The following is a 19,713-nucleotide window of genomic DNA, read 5'->3' as shown; positions in this document are numbered from 1 at the left end:
TCAAACGGGGTGCTCTGGGGCGCACGCACGGGGCCCTCTGGAAGGCCAGGTTCCCCACACCGGATGCACCTGTGTCACTCACCTTGCAGCAAGTCGGGGTGAGGTGGTGTTTGTCCGTGTGTGGGTCTGTGGGCCCCAGTGGCGGTGTGGGTGAAGCTGTGCAGTAAGCGTGTGTCTCTGAGCCTGTCGATGAGGTCAGGGCGCCCCTGTGCCGGTTGCAGGGCCTGGGCAGCTGAGCTGCCCGAGCCATGGAGTTGGGCCAATGCTGCCACCTGCCGGCCAGGCGGGCGCCGGCTGCGTCGGAGTCGGATTTGCAATCTGGGGTGGAGCCTGGAATTTCCCTGCCGTTCCCTGGGACTGGGATGGTCCCCGGCTGCCCCAGGTTTGGGGAGTTGAACAGAGGCGCCCAGTGCTGCAGACCCCACCGGGCCCCAGGGGTCTGCATCCCCAAATCACCAGATGGCTGTTGCCAACACAGCTCAGACTCACTCCACCCTAACCCCAAATTCCAACCCTGAGCCCCTTTGTGCCCCCCTCTCTGAGGCCCTGCTACAGAGACCCCCGAGGAGACCAAAGACCCCAGCTCGCCACAGAACCTGTCTGGAAGCCCCCAAGGGCAGCACACAGTAGGCAGGTCCATGTGAGAGGGTGGCCCGGGCCCCCGGGGCGGGGGTTGCATGGCTGGGAGGGGCTTGGACTGAACAGGAGCACCTGGGAAGGGTGTTCCTGGCCAAGGAAGGTGAGCAGGAGTGGGTGGGGGCCCCGTGGGCTTGGGCAGAAGTGCTGGGATCCCAGGTACGGCTCCACGTGTAGGCCCCCCTCTCTGTGGCTCCCCTCCCCTCCCCCACACATATTGTGGGGGCCTGCTCTGAGTGCCCCTCGTGCCCCGGGTCAGGGGCAGGACGGGATGGGTGCTTGACTCTGGACAGCCCTGCTTGCTCTCCAGGCACTTGTTGCAGACGCTGGGGTCTTTGAGGGTTGTCTTGAGGACACGGTGGGCCCCAGGGTCTGAGCCTGCGGTGGGGTGGTGTCTCCCGCTTTGACCCTTCGTACTGCCTCTGCTGCTGTCCCGGGGCCCCCAAACTGAGCCATGCTGATGATTTCCCAACACTTTACCTCCTCACTCTGATCCCCCAGGGGCCCCAGCCATGTCCACGAGCCCAGGGGCGCTTGGCCGCTCGGGCGCGGCTTTGTAGGGACGGAAGCGTCCGCTGAAGCCGATGCTCTATGAGCCAGGCCCTGGGCTTGTGTGGGGCAGGTGGTGGGCGGGGGGCGGCCGGAGGACAGATGCCACAGCCAGAGGGTCTCTGTGAAAATAGTGAGGATATATTTGACAGGATGAGTTCACTATGATTCGCACAGTACAACCTCAGAGTCCCCGTGTTTTATTCATCAGCACTAAAGGCGTTCTGAGTGCACACAGCACCTTCGAGAAAGGCAATTTGGGCCCAATTTGGTCTCTTTCAAAAAATCAAAATAAAAACTTTTGACACACATGTTGCACCCAAGGTAAAAAAGAAAAAAAACAAAAAACAAAAAACAAAAAAAAAAACAAAAACAGAACGACACAAACCACGAACCTCAGAGATACCTAAGAACAGAAGGAAGCCTCTCCTACCCTCCTGCCCCCTTTGAAGACACGATTCCATCAACAGGACATGCGCGCCAACCCCTGGGTCATGTCAGTGCATGAGTTGCCTCCCTGACTGGGCCGCGGCACCACGCCCCGGCCCACAGTGTCCCACTTGGCTGCTCCGACTGCGGACCGCGACCCCCGGGGGGCTGGAGCCTGCCGGCAGCGGGGGAGCCACCGAAAGACTTGTCGGGGCCGCCGGTGTCTGTGGGCCATCGTGCGCCTCCCCAGCCGGTCCCCCCGCCCAATCCCCCAGGTGAAACGCACCAAGGAAGCCTGAATTCACATTACAACATGAAATAGCACCAGAAATTCAGAGTAAAATTGCTGATACTTGCAGCGGAGAGCTCCTTGTGAGGAGGAAGGCTCTAGAAAGGGCATCGGCGGAGGCCGGGGGACTGGGGATGGAGACCCGGCGACGGCGGGAGCCGGCTGGTGAGCAGCTTTCTCCACGTTCCCAACGGGAACCCAGTCCCCAGGGGGCAAGGTGCACCAGAGACCGGCGTTTCTGTCAGCAGCCCAGACAGCGGCTGCCACCACCCCGCGGTCAGAGAAGCCAGGTGCGCCCTGGGGGCCCACAAACAGCTCTTGCAGGGGACAGCCCTGCCCCCGCATGCGGCCATTCCAGCAACAGCAGCAAGAAGACTAAGGGGAGCCTGCCGCCACCTGAGCGCAGGTGGCCTCGACTCACTTCCCCACTAGATGACGGGGGGTGGGGAGCCCCGTGCAAACCTTCAGATGAGGCGTCTGTGGCCTACTGCGCCTGGGCAATGGGGCACACGGGCGGGGTCGGCTCGCTCTTCGAGTTCTTGGTACCGAGAAAAGAGCTGCGTGGTCTCCAAGGGGCTCAACCTCACCTTCCATCTAGAAAGGGACTGCTGTCCACCCCAGGCCCTGCTCAAAGTATCGCAGTCTCAGCCCTAACGCCAGACTCCGAGCGCTTGCGTAAGTCAGGCGGATCGCCATGTGGCCCCAGTCCAACACCCTCAGGGGACTGGGGCTCGTCAGCATAGACAGGAGCCCCCGCGTGCTGGGCTGCTCCAGCTCTGCTCCCAGGTACTCACTCGCGGCTATAAATTACTCGGGGGGGTCCTTCTTTAACGGGATCTTGAAGCTGGTCAGTCGCTGCCCAAAGAGCTGGCTGAGGAGGTCGTTCTGGGACGCGGCGGTCCTGCAGGCACGGGGGTCGGCAGGTTCAGCACCATGGACAGCTCTGTCCCTCTTGGGGGGTCTGTGCAGGGGCCTCCCCTGGGGGCAGGCCTTGCCCTGCCCCTCCTTGCTGCGTCTGCAGTCCCCGAGGGTGTGTCTGGGGCCCGCCTGCCCTTGCTCCGAGGGCTGGGGTGGTATCCTGCTGTTCTGGCTACTGGGCCTGGCCTTGGTGGGGAGCACACGGCTGGGTGTCGCCTGCTTTCGGGGGGCCCGGGGCGGCTTTTCAGGGACCAAGCGGGCTCTCCCCAAGCTCCCCACACTCTCACTCCTGCTTGGCCCCGGGGCCCGGCCCTTCCTTTTCTTCTCGCTGACCTCCCCGTCCGCCCTGGTGCCCGGGCTCCCTCGGGGCCCCTGGTCACCAGCTTCCCTTGGCCCCTTGGGAGAGCCCTTGGCTCGAGGAGGGTGCTTGTCTGGGGCGGGGCCCTGGCCTGGGCAGTTGGGCTTGGCTGGGGTGGTGGCTGTCTCACTCTGGAGCTGCCCGCTGGCTGGCTGGGGCTGGCTGCCCCCTGCTGTCTTGGTGCTGTGCCGTGGGCCTCCACCACCCTGGGAGTTGGGGCTCGGCTTGGCTTTGAGGGTGGTGGACTTTGGCCTGTCCTCAGTGCCATGGGCTAGCTCTCTGGGTGTCGGACTGGCCACGACCTTCTTCGGTTGCACCGGGAACCTGGGAGCTTTGCTGGGGGTGGGCAAGGCCGACCTGTCCTTTGATGAACTCCGGCAGCCCCAAGGCTTGACGGCACTGCCCTTGTGGGAGGGCCCCCCTGTGCCCCCCTCAGGCACCGTGTGGCCTGTGGACAGCTGCTTCTCCTTCTGGAGCAGGGAGGGGGCTTCCAGGCAATGGTCAGGGGCACTCGGGGTCCTGCGTTTCCCTGAGAATGGGCCAGTAGCCCTCTTTTCCTCTACATCTTGGCCTCTGGCCCCTGGCTGGGGCACAGAGCCCCCCAGCGGGAGAGTCTGCTGGAGAAGAGGCCCAGGGCTGCCCGGAGAAGCCTCACCTTCGGACCTCCCCGGGGCCCCATCCGGCTTGTGGCCACCTTGGCCATCAGCGGAGGCCACCGGGAAAGGAGACAGAGCTGGGGGTGGCAGTTCCTGGAGGTCAGAGGGCACGTCACCCCCTGTGACCGGGTGGCCCACGGGCTCTACAGGCCTCTCTGGGGTCCTGGGCTGCCCCTTGGTGGTGCCAGGAGCTGCCTCTGGGCAGGGCTGGAGCAGGGCTGCGAGTGACCCCTCGCTCTGGGGGTGGCTGCGGCCCCAGGACAGAGGCCCGTTGGCGCCGGGCACGGCCACCCTGCGCCGTTTGCTGGGCAGGGTGCCCTCGCGGGCCGGCGCCTTCTGGCCGGGGGCGCCAGGCCGCCGCACGCCGCGGAACGTGAAGGGCTGCTGCCCGCCCCTCAGGTGTTTGTCCATGTGGCGGTCAAACTGCTCCTTCTTGGCGAAGGTGTAGTTGCAGGAGCTGCAGACGAAGGAGCGCTTGCTGATGTGCGTGACGTCGGCACAGAGCTCACAGGCGTAGAGCGGGGTGTGCGGCAGCTCCAGCTCCCCCCGCACCCCGTGCGCCCCGCCCAGGTGCGCGCGCAGCGCCTGGTGCTCCGGGTAGACGCGCGGGCACTGGGGGCACAGGTAGACGCGCTGAGGGCTGTGCACCGCCAGGTGGCGCTGCAGCTTGAAGGGTTTGGGGAACCGCTTTCCGCAGTGGTGGCAGTCCCGGGACGGGTCTTTGCAGCCCTGGTGCACGGGGAGGGCTTGCAGGAGCGGCTCGCTGCCGGAGCAGGGCTCAGGGGACAGGCTGGGGGACGTCTTGCAGGAGCCGCTGGGAAGAGTGGGGTTCCCGCAGGCCGTGGGGCTGCTGTCAGCCAAAGCCCCATCTGCTGAGTCGTGGGCAGGAGCCTTGGGTTTCACCCTCTCCCTCTGGAATTCCTTCCCGGCCCCTGGCTGTCTCCCCGACGCCTCTGCGGGGCCCCCGTTGGACTTGCCCATCGAGCGTTTGCCCCCACTGGGTCTGGACGCCTGTCCCGTGATGCTGCCCAGGAAGCGAGCGACACTTTGGCCCCCCTTCCAGTCCCCGAGGGACCTTCGCGCCTGCCCCTTGCGGGCGAACCGCAGGGCGTGCTCCCGCAGATGCTCATTGTACATCCAGACGTCGGCGACCTCCCTCAGGCACATGCCGCAGGCCCAGCGCCCTGCCTTGCTCTGCACGTGCTTCTCCTGCAGGTGCTCCCGCAGCAACTCGCGGGAGCCGAACCTGCGCTCCACACACATGTAGCAGGTGGGAGGTGGCGCGGGGCTGTGAGCCAGCTTGTGGAGGTCCAGCTCGCCCAGGCCGCCGAAGCGCTGGAAGCACACCTTGCACTTGTAGGATGCCCTCCTGGCCTTGGCGTGCCGCTCCCTGCCCGGCGCCCCTCGTGCCCCGGCTGCACCTGCCGGCCTTGGGCTCTGCGGCTCCTGGGGGCTCACCGTGGCCCCGAAGTCCAGAGAGCTCGTGCTGAGGACACCCACGTGGTCGTCACAGGGCGTCAGGAAGCATAGGTCTCGCACCTCCAGTTTGGCGCTGAGCATCTCAAGGGCCAATTCTTGCTCCAGGTTGGGGGGCTCCGGGCTCTTGTCTCCTAGGGAAGAGGCCATCCCTTCGGCGGGGGCCTGCAGGTCCAGGTCTCTCCAAGAGGCCGGGACCATGTGCAGCTCGGGAATGTTCTCTGACCGGCGGTCCTCCGCGTGGCGGGGGGGCACGTCCTCCGCACAGTCCACCTCTGGGTCGGCCTCCAGGGCCCACAGGCGGGGGCTGGGGGCCCAGGGGTCAATGCCGGGCACCTTGCTGCTCAGGAAGCCCTCCAGCAGGAAGGACTCTGGCAGACCCATGGCCTCGTCACCCCACGGGTCCTCGTGGGAGAGGCAGAGTGACCCCGAGTCGCTGAGGTCTGTGGGCAGGCGGGTGGAGGCCAGCACGATGCTGCCCCCCATCTCGCTATGGGGTTCCAGCGGGGGCGGGGCCCTCGGCTTTTTACAGCGCTTGCTGTAAACACGGGGGTTCTTCTTCCGAGTCAAGCGGTCGCCCAGAGGGAAGAGCTGCGAAAAGGAGGCGTCATCATCAAACACGCTCAGAGGGTCCCCGAGACCCGGGCTGTGGGCTTCGGGAGCGGTGCCCGCACGCTCCTGGACCCCGACCTGCACTTCTGGGTTGTGCAGGGGGCTCAGGGGGCAGCTGCCAGTCTCCCGAGGGCCGGGGGGGCTTGTGGGGGGTCCGTGCCCCTCCCCGACTCCTTGCCCTGACCTGCTCTCCGCTGCTCTGCGGTCCCCTGCAGGCTCAGTCCCGGCTGCCCACGACAGCTCTTTGTAGACATCCGATGTTCCAGCCTCCCTGGGACCCCAGCACCCCCTGGCCACGGCTGTTTTCTGTCCCCCCGGCCCGTCCCCAGGAGGCGCCCACTCCATCCCCTCCGCACGGGCCACCCAATCCCCGGGTGACCTCTGTGCTGGCGTCTCCTCTGGGTCTGTGTCCACTGTGTTCTCCGTCACCGAGGGCCAGGAGGCGTCAGCGTCCGGCTGGGCCCGCGCTGAGAGGGGGCCACCTGGAGGCCCCGGGGGACTGGCGGTTGTGGTGGATGGACCCCAGCGGCTTCCATCTGGACAGACTGGAGGACTCCTCGCCTCCCGGAACCTTCTTGCTCTGGGATTTCTGCCCTTCTCCTGCGACTTCCCCTCTGACTTGCTGGAGACGTCCTCGGGTGCCTGGCCCCGCTGCTGGACGCCTCCTTTGTCTGCCTGTTTGGGACAGCGCTTGTCCCTCACCAGCCGGCCCTGCTTCCTGGGCTCTGCAGGCCTCATGTCCACTCCCGGCTCACCCGGGCCTGGGGGGTGTGGTTCCCGGCTGGGGGAGCAGCCTAGGGTGTGCCCCGCACCGAGTCCCCTGGCCGTCTGAGGGCCTGACGCGTCCTCAGGAGCCTCTGCACCCCGGTCAGGACGCGGCCCACTGGCATGGCCGGCACCGCTCTGCGCCTGCCTTGGCTTCTCCTTCCCAGGTGCCCTGAGGCTTTCCTTCCTTGGGGGCTGGCACGCCTGGCGCCGGGGGCCGGGCGGGGCGGGGGGGCCCCTGTGCAGCCCGTGCTTCCTGGCTCTGTGGCGGCTCAGGCCCGGCCCGGAGCGGAAGGAGGCTGCGCACACCTCACAGGTTGTGGGCCGCCTGCCGGGGGCCCGGTCCTCCCGGGGGGCAATGTCTGTGGACACAGGCTTCTGTCTGGTACCCTGCGGACTGAGGGGGTCCCTCTGGGGTGTGCGGTGAACAGTTCTGACACTCTGGGAGGAGCTGGGTCTGGAGTCCCGGGCTGTGCTGCTGGGAGACGTGGTTCTGCCCCGGCGGAGCTCCGTGGACGGGCAGGTGAGGGCGGGGTCTGTGGTGTCAGCTCCAGGGGCTGTCATGGCTCCAGAGCGGCCAGCCCCCGCCTTGTCTTCCTGGCAGGCCCAGGAGTCTGGCCCCGTGGGCCCCCGTGTGGAAGGGTCGGCGGGCACAGTGGTGACACCCTGGCCTTCCCTGTTGCTTGGGGGGTCTGGGGAGGTGGGGCCTGTGGGCATCCCGCTGGGGCTGGTGTGGGGTGGGGCTCCCCCGCCGTGGCGGTCTGGATGGCTGACCCCGGGGCCTCTGACGGCCCCCGTGCCATCTGTGGTGAGAACGTCGGGCAGGGCCGGGGCGTTCATGGTCCCTCTCGGGGAGGTGGGCCTCACGGGGGGAGAACAGGCGACAGAGGCAGGACAGCTCCTGGGCTTCTCCTTCCTGGAGCTCTCTAGCGGCCCTGACACGCTGCCTTCAGGGTGGTCCCCCCCCTGGGCAGGAGTGAAGACTCTGATGAAGCCAGGCTGGCCCGAGGGAGGGTCCTGCAGGGGGCTGTGGTTGCCCAGGAGGGGGTGGTGAGCCAGGCTTTCCTTGAAGCCACGGGGGCTTGTCCTCAAAGATGGGGGAGATGCTGCAGGTGGTCCAGCCCCAGCATCTGTGCTGGCTGGGGTGCCGTCAGCCCTCTGCGGAGCGGGCCGGGCAGGAGAAGGGCCTGGGAGGAGCTGCGGGCTGGCGGGATCCCCGCAGGACGGAGGGGCTGGGAGCAGCCCCCTCAGCCCACCCGAAGGTCCCGTAGGAGGGTCTTCCTGGGGCAGGGGCTCCAGGCCAGAGGGAATGGAGGTGGCTGCAGAAGCAGGCAAGGGGACACAGGTGGTCAGGTCCCTGATGGGGGGAGCAGGGCTGTCTCCAGCGAGCAGCCGCTGCTTCTCAAGGCCTGGGCTGGCCGCCTCCTCTGAAGCCCGGGCTTCAGGCCCATTTTGGACGTGGGCTGCTACCAAGGCCGGTACCGAAGATTCTGCATTAGACGAGGAAAGGCTTGGGGTGGCCCAGGCCTCTTTTTGAAGGCCCAAGACCAGGCCGTTTCCCTGGAGCTGTCCCCCTAGCTGGTGCGCATCCCTGGCCAGCCTGGCCAGGGCGGTCTCAGCATTGGCACTGACTGTGAGGAGGTTGTCCAGCCCCACTGGACTCCCCCACTTATCTGGCTGCAGTCTGCCGGCTCTGTCTCGGTCCTCAGGCTTCTCAGCCTGGCCGAGGGAGTTCAGATGTCCATCAGCCTCAGGCCCCAACTGACATCTGGCCGCTGCGGGGACGTCCCCACCTTCCACGCTGTCCCCTTCCGGATCTGAGGGCTCACTGCGCCGAGGGCTCTGGGTGCCAGCAGGTGGGGGCCCCTGTGAGGCCAAGGCGTCTTCTTCCTTCCCAGCCGCTCTGGCCACCAGGAGCTGCAGCTGACGGAGGGGGCTCGTGGCTGGGTCCTGGGGCCTCCTGCCAGGACTGCTGTTGGGCATGCAGGCAGGACTTGGGGAGGCCCCCACGGCTACAGACTCCTCATTACCCTTAAGGCCAGGGCCCCCCGCCCCAGCATGGGGGAGGCGTGCTCCTTCTGGCTGGCCTGCCCTGCTTACAGAGTATCCTTTGGGGGCATCGCTATGACTGACACCACAAGACGGGGTGGCCCCCTGAGGCACCAAGCCGGGTGCCAGATGGGCGAGTGGGTTGCGAAACGCTTCCCGCTCAGGGGGCTCTTGGCAGGGCCCACCTGCCTGTGAGCAGGGAGGGAGCAGCAGAGCGTGGCTTGGGTGCATCTTGGCAGCCCTGTTATTTTTTGGATGTAATGGCTCACAGCTTGGGCTGCATTTGGCTAAGCTCCTCACATCCAGTGGAGGCTTGAACAGCTCTCCAGAGCCGGGCAGAGAGACTTCCGCGTGGACCCCGCAGTCCCCTTCGGGCTTCGGGGGGCCTGTTTCCGAGACTCTGGCTCTCTGTACTGCTCGGAAGTTGCGGTTGGCCCCACCGAGCGTTCTGGGAGCCCCAGACGCCCCTTCTGCACGTGCAGGGGGGGAAAGGGCTGCTTCTCCTGGGTCGGGGGAGGGCCACTCCTCCTGGGCGCTCCCCGGCCCCCCTTCCCTGGTGGCCACTGCTGTTTCTGCCCCTTCTGGGCATGGAGTCAACTCCCCAAGGCCGGTGAGGTTGGCCTCGGAGAAGGTGTCCCTGGGGGGCAAGGCGGCCTGGCGGGTGGGCAGAGGCGCCCCTATGCCCGCGTGCGTCCTGCTTGCCTGCCCAGCCGTGCACAGCAGTTCTGGGGCCTCGGGCACCCCTTTACTCTGCAGCTGACTCTCTAATTCGGCGACCAGTCTTTTGATTTCTAATTCATCTTCGGACAGGTTGCCCATAAAAGCAAGGCCACATTCGCTGAGCTTGCCAGGCAGAAGTGGAGGGCTGGCGGCCACTGCCCCTTCCCCGGGGCACCTCCTACTGAACGCCTTTTCCCCCAGGAGGTCAGGAAGATGACCCATGTGGCTGGCCAGCACTGGGGACTCCTCCAGCAGGGACCAGCCCTTGTCGGGCAGAAGCGGGGAGTATGGCGGCTCTAACTGGGGTCTCCTTGGGGGAGGGTCTGCGCACAACAACAGGGAGTGGCTGTCTCTGCTTCCAGACAGGCTGCTGTAGGCGGGCGGGTCAAATCTGCCCACAGGCAGCCCCGGGAAGAGTGGTGTGGACTCCAAAGTCAGCGGTGATTCGGCTTTGCTGGGACCCCCGTGGGTGGCGTAGGGTAGACTCCTGGGTGGTTTTGGCTTGAGGGCACTGGCGTCCACACCGTCCTGGGGCAGATGCGTGCTGCCGGCCGGCGGAGCATCTGGCGCTAAGGGCTTGGAGTAGAGGTCTTCTTGGAGACAGCCAGGCAGGTCTTTGGGTCCGAGGAACAATTTGCTAGGGGGGCTGCTGTAGGGCTGGGGCCCCTTTTTGGCAAGTGGAACCCCCACAGGGTCTCTGTTAAGAAGAGCAGGGCTGCAGCCAAGATCAGGGGTCTTCAAAAAGAGGGCACCCGATTCAAGGTAGGCGGTGTCAGTGGCATGAGCGACCGGCACCAGCAGCTCTCCTGGTGGGTAGGCAGGGGGGTCCTCTGTGTCCCGGGAGGGGGGTGGCTCTGTGCACTGGGCAGCGCTTGGCAGACTTCCGTGGGACACCCGGGGGTCCTCTCTGCCTGGCTCCTGCGGCTCTGGGGCTGGGGGGTGGGGGCTCCCCCCTCCACGGGAGGCTGGAGAAGAGCTCGGAGCCTCTCTGGGGAGTTCTGTGGCATCTGGGGGGAGCTCCTTAGCAGTTCCGGGGTGCTTGGTCTCCCTGGGGAAGTCTAGTGCCAGACGGTTCTCCTCTGGGGTCTTGGTGCTGGCAGGAACCTGCAGAAGATGCTTGGGGGTTCTCTCCTCAGGGCCAGGGGAGCCCCCGACCTGGGTGGCTTCCTGCCTCACGACCATCCTGGGTTTCTGCAGCCCCCCATCCTCCCTGGGGCCCGGGGTCACGTCCACTTCCTTCCGCTTCATGCCTCCGCGCCACCGCCGGCAGCCCTGGCGGGGTCGGCCTCGGAGGTGGGAGCCGTGCGGGTGTGGCCGCGAGCAGTCCTCCTCCTCTGACTCGGAGGCACAGGTGAGCTCTGGGAGCCCCTGCTCCGTGCTGCTGGGTGCCAGCCTTGAGGGTCCCAGGGGGAGGCGCTGCCCCGGCCGCCTGTGGTGCTTGTTCTTCTGCTGAACGATTTTGTGGATGAGCTCCTTGCTCCAGGTGCCGCCCCGCAGCCGCCTCCTCCTGGAGTCCTGCCCCGGGGACAGGCGGAGGCGCTGTGAGCTCCTGGTCTCCACCGGGAGGGCCTGTCTGGCAGGAGCTGCGAGGCTCCTGGCGGCCGGGGTCCTGAGGTCCCGGGGGCGGGGCAGGGGTGCCTCAGCCCCGGGGCCTTTCCTCCTTGGCCTCAGGCAAGCGGCTCGGGGGCCCTTCCGGCTCTTGGTGGAGCGGGAGGTGTCCAGATCTTTTTGCAACAACTTAAACCGCTTCCCTCTCCTCTGCTGGCTGGCCAGGCCAGCCCCGTCTGCCTCTGTGGGCGCTGGGCCCAGGGAGCGGGTTTTGGGCCGGCTGCGGGCCGGGCAGCCTGTATTCCCAGGGCGGGGGACCTGGGGTTCCTGCAGGGCGGCCTCGCCCGGGAGTGGGGGCTGGGCTTTGTTCTCCGGCATTGTCCCCACCCTGGTCTTGGGGGGCTGCCCGGCACCAGCACCTCTGGGGCCGGAAGGCTCCTCGTCCGTGAAGACGTCGATAAAGCTGCTGTCGATCTCGGGGTTGTCCGACTGGTACCCCAGGCCGTTGAGCGCCTCGGTGATGAGGCTGTCCAGCTTGGCGTCGTCCTCGGGGTCCAGGTCCGCGGCGGGGAGGGGGAAGGGGGCTGCGGCCAGGCCGGGCAGGAAGCTGGTCCTCAGGGGGTCCTCTTTGCCGTCAGCCCGGAGGTCCCCACCTAGCAGGAAGGGGCCCGTCTTGGGGTGGCTGAGCAGGCTGGGGTTCCCACCAGCTGGGGCCTTGGGGGTGGCGGGGGGGCCGGGGAGGCCTGGGGGCTGCGGGAGGCCATCCTTGGCCCTGGCCAGGAGCGCGCGGCAGAACTGCCGGTGGCCCAGGAAGGCGGCCAGACTGCTGTAGTTCTGGTCGCACTGCCTGCAGGTGAGCAACACGTCCAGCTGGTCCAGGCTGGCGCTGCTCAGGGGGAAGTGGTGGGCGGGGTAGGGGGGTGGCTCCCGGGGGAAGCCCTCCAGCCCGCTGTCGCTGCCCACCTCGGGGCCTGAACCCGCGAAGGGGGCCTCCTCCAGGCATTTGAAGGTGCCCTCGGCCCCCAGTCCCTCTGCGGCAGGGAAAGGGAAGGCTCCGGCGGGCTCCGGCTGGTAGTGCATGGGGACGGCGTGTGGGGGCTCGGGGGATGGGTAGGGGCTGCTGGTCTCCGGGGGGCGAGCGGGGCCGTGGAAGAAGGCGGAGGGCCCGCGTGGGCCGGGGGCCTGGCTCTCCTCCGAGCTGGGGTTGGCTGGGCTGCCAGACAGTGGTGACAGTGAAGAGCAGGAGCTGTTGCTGGCTGTGTTGGTGGCAGGTGAGGGCAGCGGGGACTCGCAGGGAGAGGCACCCACCACTCTGGGCGGGGGCAGGCCGGGGGTCGCCCGGGGTGAGACCTGGGATTGGGCCACCCCAAAGAACAGGGGCTGGGCTCCGGGGTCCTTCAGCCCATTGTAGGCAAACAGGCCCGGGGATCCGCCACCGTGCCGGCCCGGGCTGTTTCTCAGAACAGCCACCTTCTCCCCGGGCCCCGGAGTCTTGCCGGCAGCACCCAGGGCTCCCTGGCCGCCCCCCTGCCACTCGGGGGCCCCTGCGGGGAAAGGCAGCTGGCTCAACACCTCCATGCGGTGGGGGCTGGGCCCGGTAGCTGGAAGCACCTGTGGCCAGGGCAGTGGGGGGCTCCGGGGGAGGCCAAGGCGCAGGCCTAGGCTGGCCTGGCCTTCAAAGAAGGCGTTCCTGGTGGTGGCTGGGGGGCCCAGGGAAGGTGTGGGGTAAGGGGGTGCAGCAGGGTCCCACAGCTGGGGCAGTCTGGTAGGCAGGGGCCCTGGGGTGGCCAGCTCCGTGTCCAGAGACCGTGGGCTGGTCCCCACTCCACTGGCCCCAGGACTGCCATAGGTCTGCCCAGGAAAGTGCCTCTGTGACAGAGAGTTTGGGGGCCCCCTGGGGCTTCCCAGCCTGTCGTCGTGGGCCGAAGGCGGTCTCTCAGGGAGGGCTTTGGTCAGGCTCTTGTGCAAAGTGTCCGGAAAGGTGGCTGTGCTCTCCGAGAAGGGGCTGGGGGCTGGGGGAGCAGCACCAGGTTGTGGGGGAGCACAGCCGAGGTCACTGGGGGGGTCAAGGCCGGGCCGGCCAGGGTAGCAGGCTGGGGGTTGGGGAGCGGGCTGGGCGGGCAGGGGGTAGGCTGTGCCTGTGCCCACTGCTTCCTCTGGCCATGCTCCCCTGGGCTGGCGGAAGGCAAATACCAGCGCTCTCTCCCCGTACTCGGGCGGGACTGTGTCCTCGGGGAACGGTTTCGGGCCGGGCCCATGCAGTGCCTGGAAGGGGTACTGGAAGGAGGCCGCCCTGGGGCCGTCCCCTTCGGGAAAGGGCTCCGGCTTGGCCGCAGGGACCTCGAATCTAGCACCTGGGAAGCTGTTCTCAACAGTGGGAGGCCAGCCGTCAGCCCCGCCAGCCTGGAATCCCGAGTAGGAGGCTGGCCTGCTGCCCGGGGCGGCCCTGAGGGGTGGGGGCCCAGAGGTGGCATTTGGTGAGGTATAGTCGGTGGAGGTAAAGCTGGAGGGGGTCTCCTGGAAGCACCTTTGGAAACTGAGCTCTTCTGGAGTGGGTGGGGCCTTCGCCTCTGGGGGCCCGGGGTCCTCGCCCTGTGGGCGCTCAGGAGTCTTGTCCAGGGTGGGTCTGGCCCTCGAGCCGGAGATGTTCAGATTATAGAGCTGCTGGGGGCTGCCGTCTGCCCTGCTGGCCTGCTGCGTGAGTGCCTGCGCGTGGCTCCTCCCCAGTGGGGCCTGGGGGCTGCCTCCCTTCCCCGGGGGGCTGCTCAGGGACTGGGTTCTCAGGAGCGGGGCCTTGGGCTCCACCTCCCCGGCCTGCCACGGCTGGGATTCTGGAGGCTCCACTGCCTGGGCCCTGCTGCCCGTGGCCTTGGCGGTCCTGCTGGCTGGGGCACCGTCCTCACCGGGGGGCTGGGCAGGGCCCCCCGTGCCACCCGCTCTTTGGCAGGGCTGCAGGTCTCGGGTCATGGTTGGGGGCGGTGCTCGGCGGGGCTGCTCCCCAGGCATGGCCCCTCCTTCTGGGCGCTGGGAGGACGTGGTGGTCCAAGGGGGCCCCTGGAGAAGCCTGTTCTCATGGTCCTGAATGGAGCCTGCAAGGAAAGCACAGGGTGAGGGGCATGCTCTGGGGGCTGCACAGGAGCCCCTGCCCTCAGGGGAGGCTTCCCTTTGGGGCAGAGGGGGTCTGAGAAGACCCCTGGCCGCCCTCAAACCAGCCCTGCTAGGTCCCGGCCAGGCCACGAGTGGAAGGGCCCAAGGGCCCCATGTGACACACAAGCCCCCTGACCTGCAGAGCCCCCGTGGCGGGGCCCATCGGCGTGGCCTGAGAGAAACCTGGGGGGACCGGGGAACAGCCCAGGAAGGAGGACGGGGCCGCCTTCGCCTGCCCAGAGCTGTGGGAACTGAGGAGGTGAGGCTGCGCTTGTAGAGTCTGTCCCTGGCGTGGCTGGCCCTGCCTGGGGGACCCTCTGGTCAGCCCCCGGAGGGTGGGGCCTGCACGTGCATTTCCAGGCTGTGCCAGGCTCCGCTGGTGCCCCCTTCCTGTACGTGGAGACCTGCCCAGGGGCTGCCCCACTGAGGAGGGGTGTCGTGCCTGATCTGGGGCACAAGCACCCCTCAGTCTCCTAGGAGGGCGCCGCCCCCACCCCCCGAGGCCCCCCCACACCCCATCACCCTCCTAAGCAGCAGCCTCACCCACTCCTCCGGCGTGCTGCCTGGGGCCCGTCCACTCCCCTTTCCCTCTGGGACTGGGAGACCTTACGGCAAAGGCTGACGTTTGTCAAACGAATCTGTGATGGTAAGAGCAGTACTGTGCTCCTTCCGAGCTCCGCTGTGGGCTGGGGCACTGAGCACTTTCTGTCAGGTCCTTCTGTTCTTGCACTGGCTCAGGAGGCCAGAACTGGTACCACGAGCCCTGGGTGATGGGTGAGGAGTGGAGACAGGGGCCTCGGTGCTGGTGGGGGGCACTGGGTCCCTGGGATCCCCACAGGGCCCCATCTCCAGGCTGGGCGGCGCCGCACACGGTCCACACATGTGCTCAGGGCCAGGACCCCGGCAGAGCTCCCTGCGCTCCAGAGCAGTGTGGCCTGGGGAGGGGGCAGGGCCCTCCTGGATGTTCCCAGCTCGGCCACTGACCTGCCATGTGACTGGCGGCAAGGCCCTCAGTGTCCCTGCCCCTGGGACATGGGGGTCTCGGTGGAGGCCCCGGCTGGTGCAGAAGACATTGGTGGCTGTGCCCCAAGGGCAGAACGGGCCCTCGAAGAATGTGTGCTGTTGGTGTGGTTTGCTGACTAGTTGTGTTTCTGCGGAGCCCGGGCCCCGGGTCTGGGGTCTTGCCCGGGTCTGCACACACAGGCTCTCACAGCTGGGGGAAGGTCAGCTCCCACACCCTTGACCTTGTAGGGATGGTTCACGGTGACACCCCCACTGGGTGGCCCTAAGGTTCAACAGTCACATAAGCTGGCTCAGTGCCTGGTACACGGGGGCACTCCCCAGGGAGGGCTGGCACCTCCCCGAGCCTCAGTGTCCCCTCTGTGCAGGGGCTTCCCAGAAGCTGCCTCGGGTCTGTGGGCCCCCCAGGCTGTGGCACTGCCTTGGAGCAGGGTGACCCGGGCAAACTATGTGGGTTTTTAAGGGGGAGCAGAAGCCTCTGGCCCCACAGCCCACCTCCTTTGGGGCACACGCATCACTATGAAGGCCAGCACCCCAAGCTCTGCTCAGAAGGCTCTCTCTGGGGCTCTGGGGAGGTAGATGGAATTATTACTCAAGATTCTACCTTCCCTGTGGAAGGACCGTCCCAGCCTGTCCCCCCACCAGCAGGCTTGGCCACATGGCTCAGTGTGGTCACTAGATGTGAGCAGCAGTAACTCCTGCTATGGCCGAGCATGGGCTGCATCCTGCTGCCTTTGCGGAGGCCAAGGCTGCACGCGGTGGCTGGGCTGCTTGGCCATCTCGTGGCATCAGGGGGAGCATCCTGGGGAAGGTGGCAGTGGTTTGCTGGTGGGGGGGCAGCCTGGGGGCACTTGGGACACAGGCAGGGGCAGAGCGGCTTGGGGACACGTAGAAGGGGTGCTGTGTCCTGGGAAGGGACCGAGGGAGCTGTGTCAGGTCACAAAGGGTGGCGTGGCCTCCGCAGGATGTGGAGTGGGGCCCGCGGTGAGCAGGCAGCCCACTTGGGCAAGGGTGGCCCTGCCTCTGTGCTCTCTGACCCAGGCCAGGGCATCTCTTGAGGTATGCCCCCTGGCCGTCAACGACGGGGACACCCCGCAGCCAGAGCATGGCCCCACTTCCAGGGTGGTGGCCCAGGAGCCAGCCCTGCCCCCACTCGGAGTGGAGGGGCTCTGGCCCGGGGGACCTCCCCTCCTGAGCTTCCCAGAGCCTGAGGGCAGGACTCAGGCCACCCCAGACCCAGGCCCAGGGCTTCAACTGCAAAGGGCCTCACAGCCCATGGGATCAGGTGTGTGGACGGGTGAGGGCCTCTGACCTCACGGGCCTTCCTCACCAGCCCCCAAGCCGCTGGTCCCTGGGACACTGGTGTGGAGGAGGGGGCGGGCCTAGGCCTCCCCATGGTTTCCAGAGATTTCCAGTGGCTGGCAGGTAAGGCCCCACAGATCCAGGTTTTAAGCTGTGCCCCCCGGCAGGGGGAGCAGGTGGTGGGGGGCCGGTGGGCCCAGCGGCCCTGGCTCAGATCCCTGCCCCACGTTGGCATGCCGTCAGCCTTGCTTAGCTTTGGTCTCTCCATCCGTGACCTAGAACCTTCTCAGAGGGCGAAATAAGCCAATACCTCTTCATAAGGCATCTAGCAGAAAGCGTGTGCAAACCCACATATTTTCCCTGGTTAAAACCCTAACTGTTCCATTGCCGGCACAGGGCGATGCAGGGAGGACATCGCAGAATGAGGGGCTGGCGAGCCGATGCCCTGCCGTCCACACCCCCTCCCACGCCCAGGGCAGTGGTTTGAAGCCAGAGGCCAGCCCCCCACGGTGGGGTCTGGGGGAGGGTCTCTTGGGGAGGCAGCAGGCAGCCCCGTTTTACTGCAGAGTGGGCTGTAGCCGGCCGGGTGTGGTGGGGTGGGATTTAGGGCGGGGCCAAGGGCATCTCCGGAAGGCCCGAGGGGCGGCCTGACTGCGGCCAGCTGTCCCCGGCTACGTACCTGGGGAGTCAGGCCGTCAGCTGGGTCGCCGTACAGGTCAATTTCCTGAGGAAGGAGGATGCCTTGGCTGCCGAGAGAATGGAAAGCGTGTCAGGATCCATGTGGTGTGTGGCTGAGGTGGAGAGCCCCCCTCCCCACCAGAAGAGCCCCGTGCCTGGCGCCGTGCAGAGCCAGCAGGGCTGCTACCGGGGTCGCGGCGAGATGGGTGAGCTCAAGCGGCTTGGCCCGGGGGTCCCTGCAGGGCTGGGGGTCAGCCGCCTGCTCCCCCCCACCCAGGTTTGAGGAGTATTTTACATTTCCTTCTGCCAGGAAGTGTGTGCATAGAGGACACATTCATGTGGTTCCCAAACCCGAGACGATGCTCCGAGGTCTGCAGAGAAAAGCCTCATGCGGAGCCCGGCCCCGTGGGCCCTCTGCCCCAGTCCTGCTGGGTGAGCACTGGAGGCAGATTCTCGTGTCTCCTTCCAGAGTTTCTCAATGCAAATACCAGCAAATACGAGTATCACAACAAAGGAGAGTCGGCTACACTCATTGCTCCCTACTTCTCTTTTGCATTTAATACTGTGTCTTAGAGAGATCATTCCACGGGACTCCACAAAGAGATTCCTGTCTGTCTGTCTGTCTGCTCCTCTCTCCACCAACACAGAGCTACAGAATATTCCACGGGATGAAGGGACAGCTCCTTATGCATCCAGCAGCCCCCCATGGCCCCTATAAACAGTAGGGCGACAAACAGCCTGCAGGTGAGGCCTGCAGGGTAGAGTCTAAGGAGAGATGGGGGGGGTCAAAGGGCAAGTACATCTGTGATTTGGAGAGAAGCTGTCAAATCATGAGGATGATGGGCATAAAATTCAGCCACAAAATCCTTGATTTCGCCTCCCTCAAAACGGTGGAGCCCAATCCCCTCCCCTTCAACGTGGGCTGGGCGTGGAGGCTGGCTAAATCACAGAATATGGGGGAAGGGAGGGTGTTCGGCTCTAGAAATTAGGTGATACGAGGCATTAGGATTCCACCCTGCTCGCTGTCAGTCGCCCACTTTGGGGCCGCTGCTGCCACGTTGCAGGACGCTCAGCAGCCCCGTGGACAGGCCCACGTATGAGGCACTGAGGTCTCCCGCCCACAGCCACGGGAGCTGCCACCTTGGACGCGGCTCCTCCAGCCCCGGTTGGGCCTCCAGACGAGCCTGCAGCCCCTGCCAACCTCCCAGGGCAAAATTGGGTAGCCCCTGAGCCTGCCTGCTCTGTGGAGCCACTCCTGGACTCCCGACCTTGGAAACCGTGTGAGATAGCAGATGGTGGCTGCTTTCAGGAGCCACGTGCCACACAGCACGCAGTGAAACAAGGGGATGAGAAGCCGGCCTGCTTGCGACCGTGCTCCTGTGCTGGACACAGTGGCTCTGCACTGTGGTCCTCATCCCAGGCACCCCTTCCCCTCCCTGGGGGTGTCAAGCCTGTGGGCAGAGCTCAGCCAACCCGACACCCGCTTCACTTGGCCCTAGGACGGGGGCCAGACGTTCTGTCTGCAGGAGCCAAGGCCACTCTCTGCCCACGGCCCCTGCAGGGGCTGGACGAACCGCCTCTGGGCCTGGATGGCAGGGCAGGCATGGGGCAGCGAGTGTGCCCAGGGTCTCTGGTTCCCGCCCCCGCCTGGGCTCTTGGCAAGGCCCCTCGGTGCGCATGGGTGTGGGTTTCAGCGGGTCTGGGGCCCCTTTGAAGTCAGGAGGTGCAATCCCTCCGATCCCAGGCTGCCCCAGGGAACCCCCAGGGGTGCGGGCACCTCCTTTTCCCTCAGAAACACTACCTGGCCCCTCTCGCTCTGGGTAACTCAAGACCGTGGGCATGCCGGCTGGCTCTGGCCGGGGTGTGGGGCGGCAGCTCCTGGTGAGAGGCGGTTCTGCCATAGGCCTGGGTTCCTGCACTTCCGGTGCGCCCCTCCGTGACCCCTCGATCCCCTGCACGGCATCCAGCGTCTGCTCCTGCTTTCCCCCCTGCCCCAATCTGCCCTACTTCACTGTGGCCTCTCTGTCTGCCTAGAGCTCTCCTGTTCCTTTCTTCCATGGCTGTTCCTCCTGAGACCCCTGCCCTGCCTTTGGTGCCCCCCTCGCTTCTTTCCCACCTTCCTAGTCCCCACCCACATGCAGGGAGACAGCGCACGATGGGTCAGCAGGGCCAGCCCAGACCTCTCCAGGACCGTCAGGGTCCTGACCTCAGGGGGCTGCTGATGCCCCATCATTCGTGCCGACTGGCACACAGTGGGCACCTGAGGAGGTGGGCGCTTCCTGGGTCCTCTCCCATTCGCTTCTTCCCTGAAGCCCTCCTGGTTGCGTGTGTATCCAACCGGGGAGATGCGGTTACTGAGAGTGTCCTCTGCGGTCTGGGCCGACCGTGCTCCCACGCCCTGGGCTGGCCTGTGCAATCAGAGTCCCGTGCCCTGACCTCCTGTGTGACCCTGTGCTTCCGGCCTGTTTCCCCAGCTGCACGTGAGGCTTCGTACCCAGCGAGTCCTCAGGCCTGTGCCGGCTCTGTCTTCCAAGCCCAGTGACCTGGCCACACATGGGCCT

General features: G+C 66.4%; 1 protein-coding gene across 1 annotated transcript; it reads right to left on the bottom strand.

Annotated features, from left to right (window-relative positions):
• Window positions 1-2,710: 2,710 nt before the first annotated feature.
• ZNF469 (zinc finger protein 469) lies at window positions 2,711-14,011 on the bottom strand. Its single transcript, XM_028092348.2, has one exon. It carries the CDS (start codon window positions 14,009-14,011, stop codon window positions 2,711-2,713), a length of 11,301 nt encoding a protein of 3,766 aa, XP_027948149.2.
• Between the last annotated feature and the right edge of the window lie 5,702 nt (window positions 14,012-19,713).

The sequence above is a fragment of the Eumetopias jubatus genome, unplaced genomic scaffold (assembly GCF_037043125.1).
Source record: "Eumetopias jubatus isolate StellerSeaLion01/CBP00866 unplaced genomic scaffold, mEumJub1_p1.0 scaffold_10, whole genome shotgun sequence".
Classification (NCBI taxonomy): domain Eukaryota; kingdom Metazoa; phylum Chordata; class Mammalia; order Carnivora; family Otariidae; genus Eumetopias; species Eumetopias jubatus.
The sequence above is the reverse complement of the archived record's forward strand: the minus strand, read 5'-3'. Positions and strand labels throughout refer to the sequence as shown.

Bases quoted from the DNA above. Each gene is read 5' to 3' on its own strand.
- ZNF469 (XM_028092348.2), bottom strand. From the start codon at position 14,011: ATGCCTGGGGAGCAGCCCCGCCGAGCACCGCCCCCAACCATGACCCGA.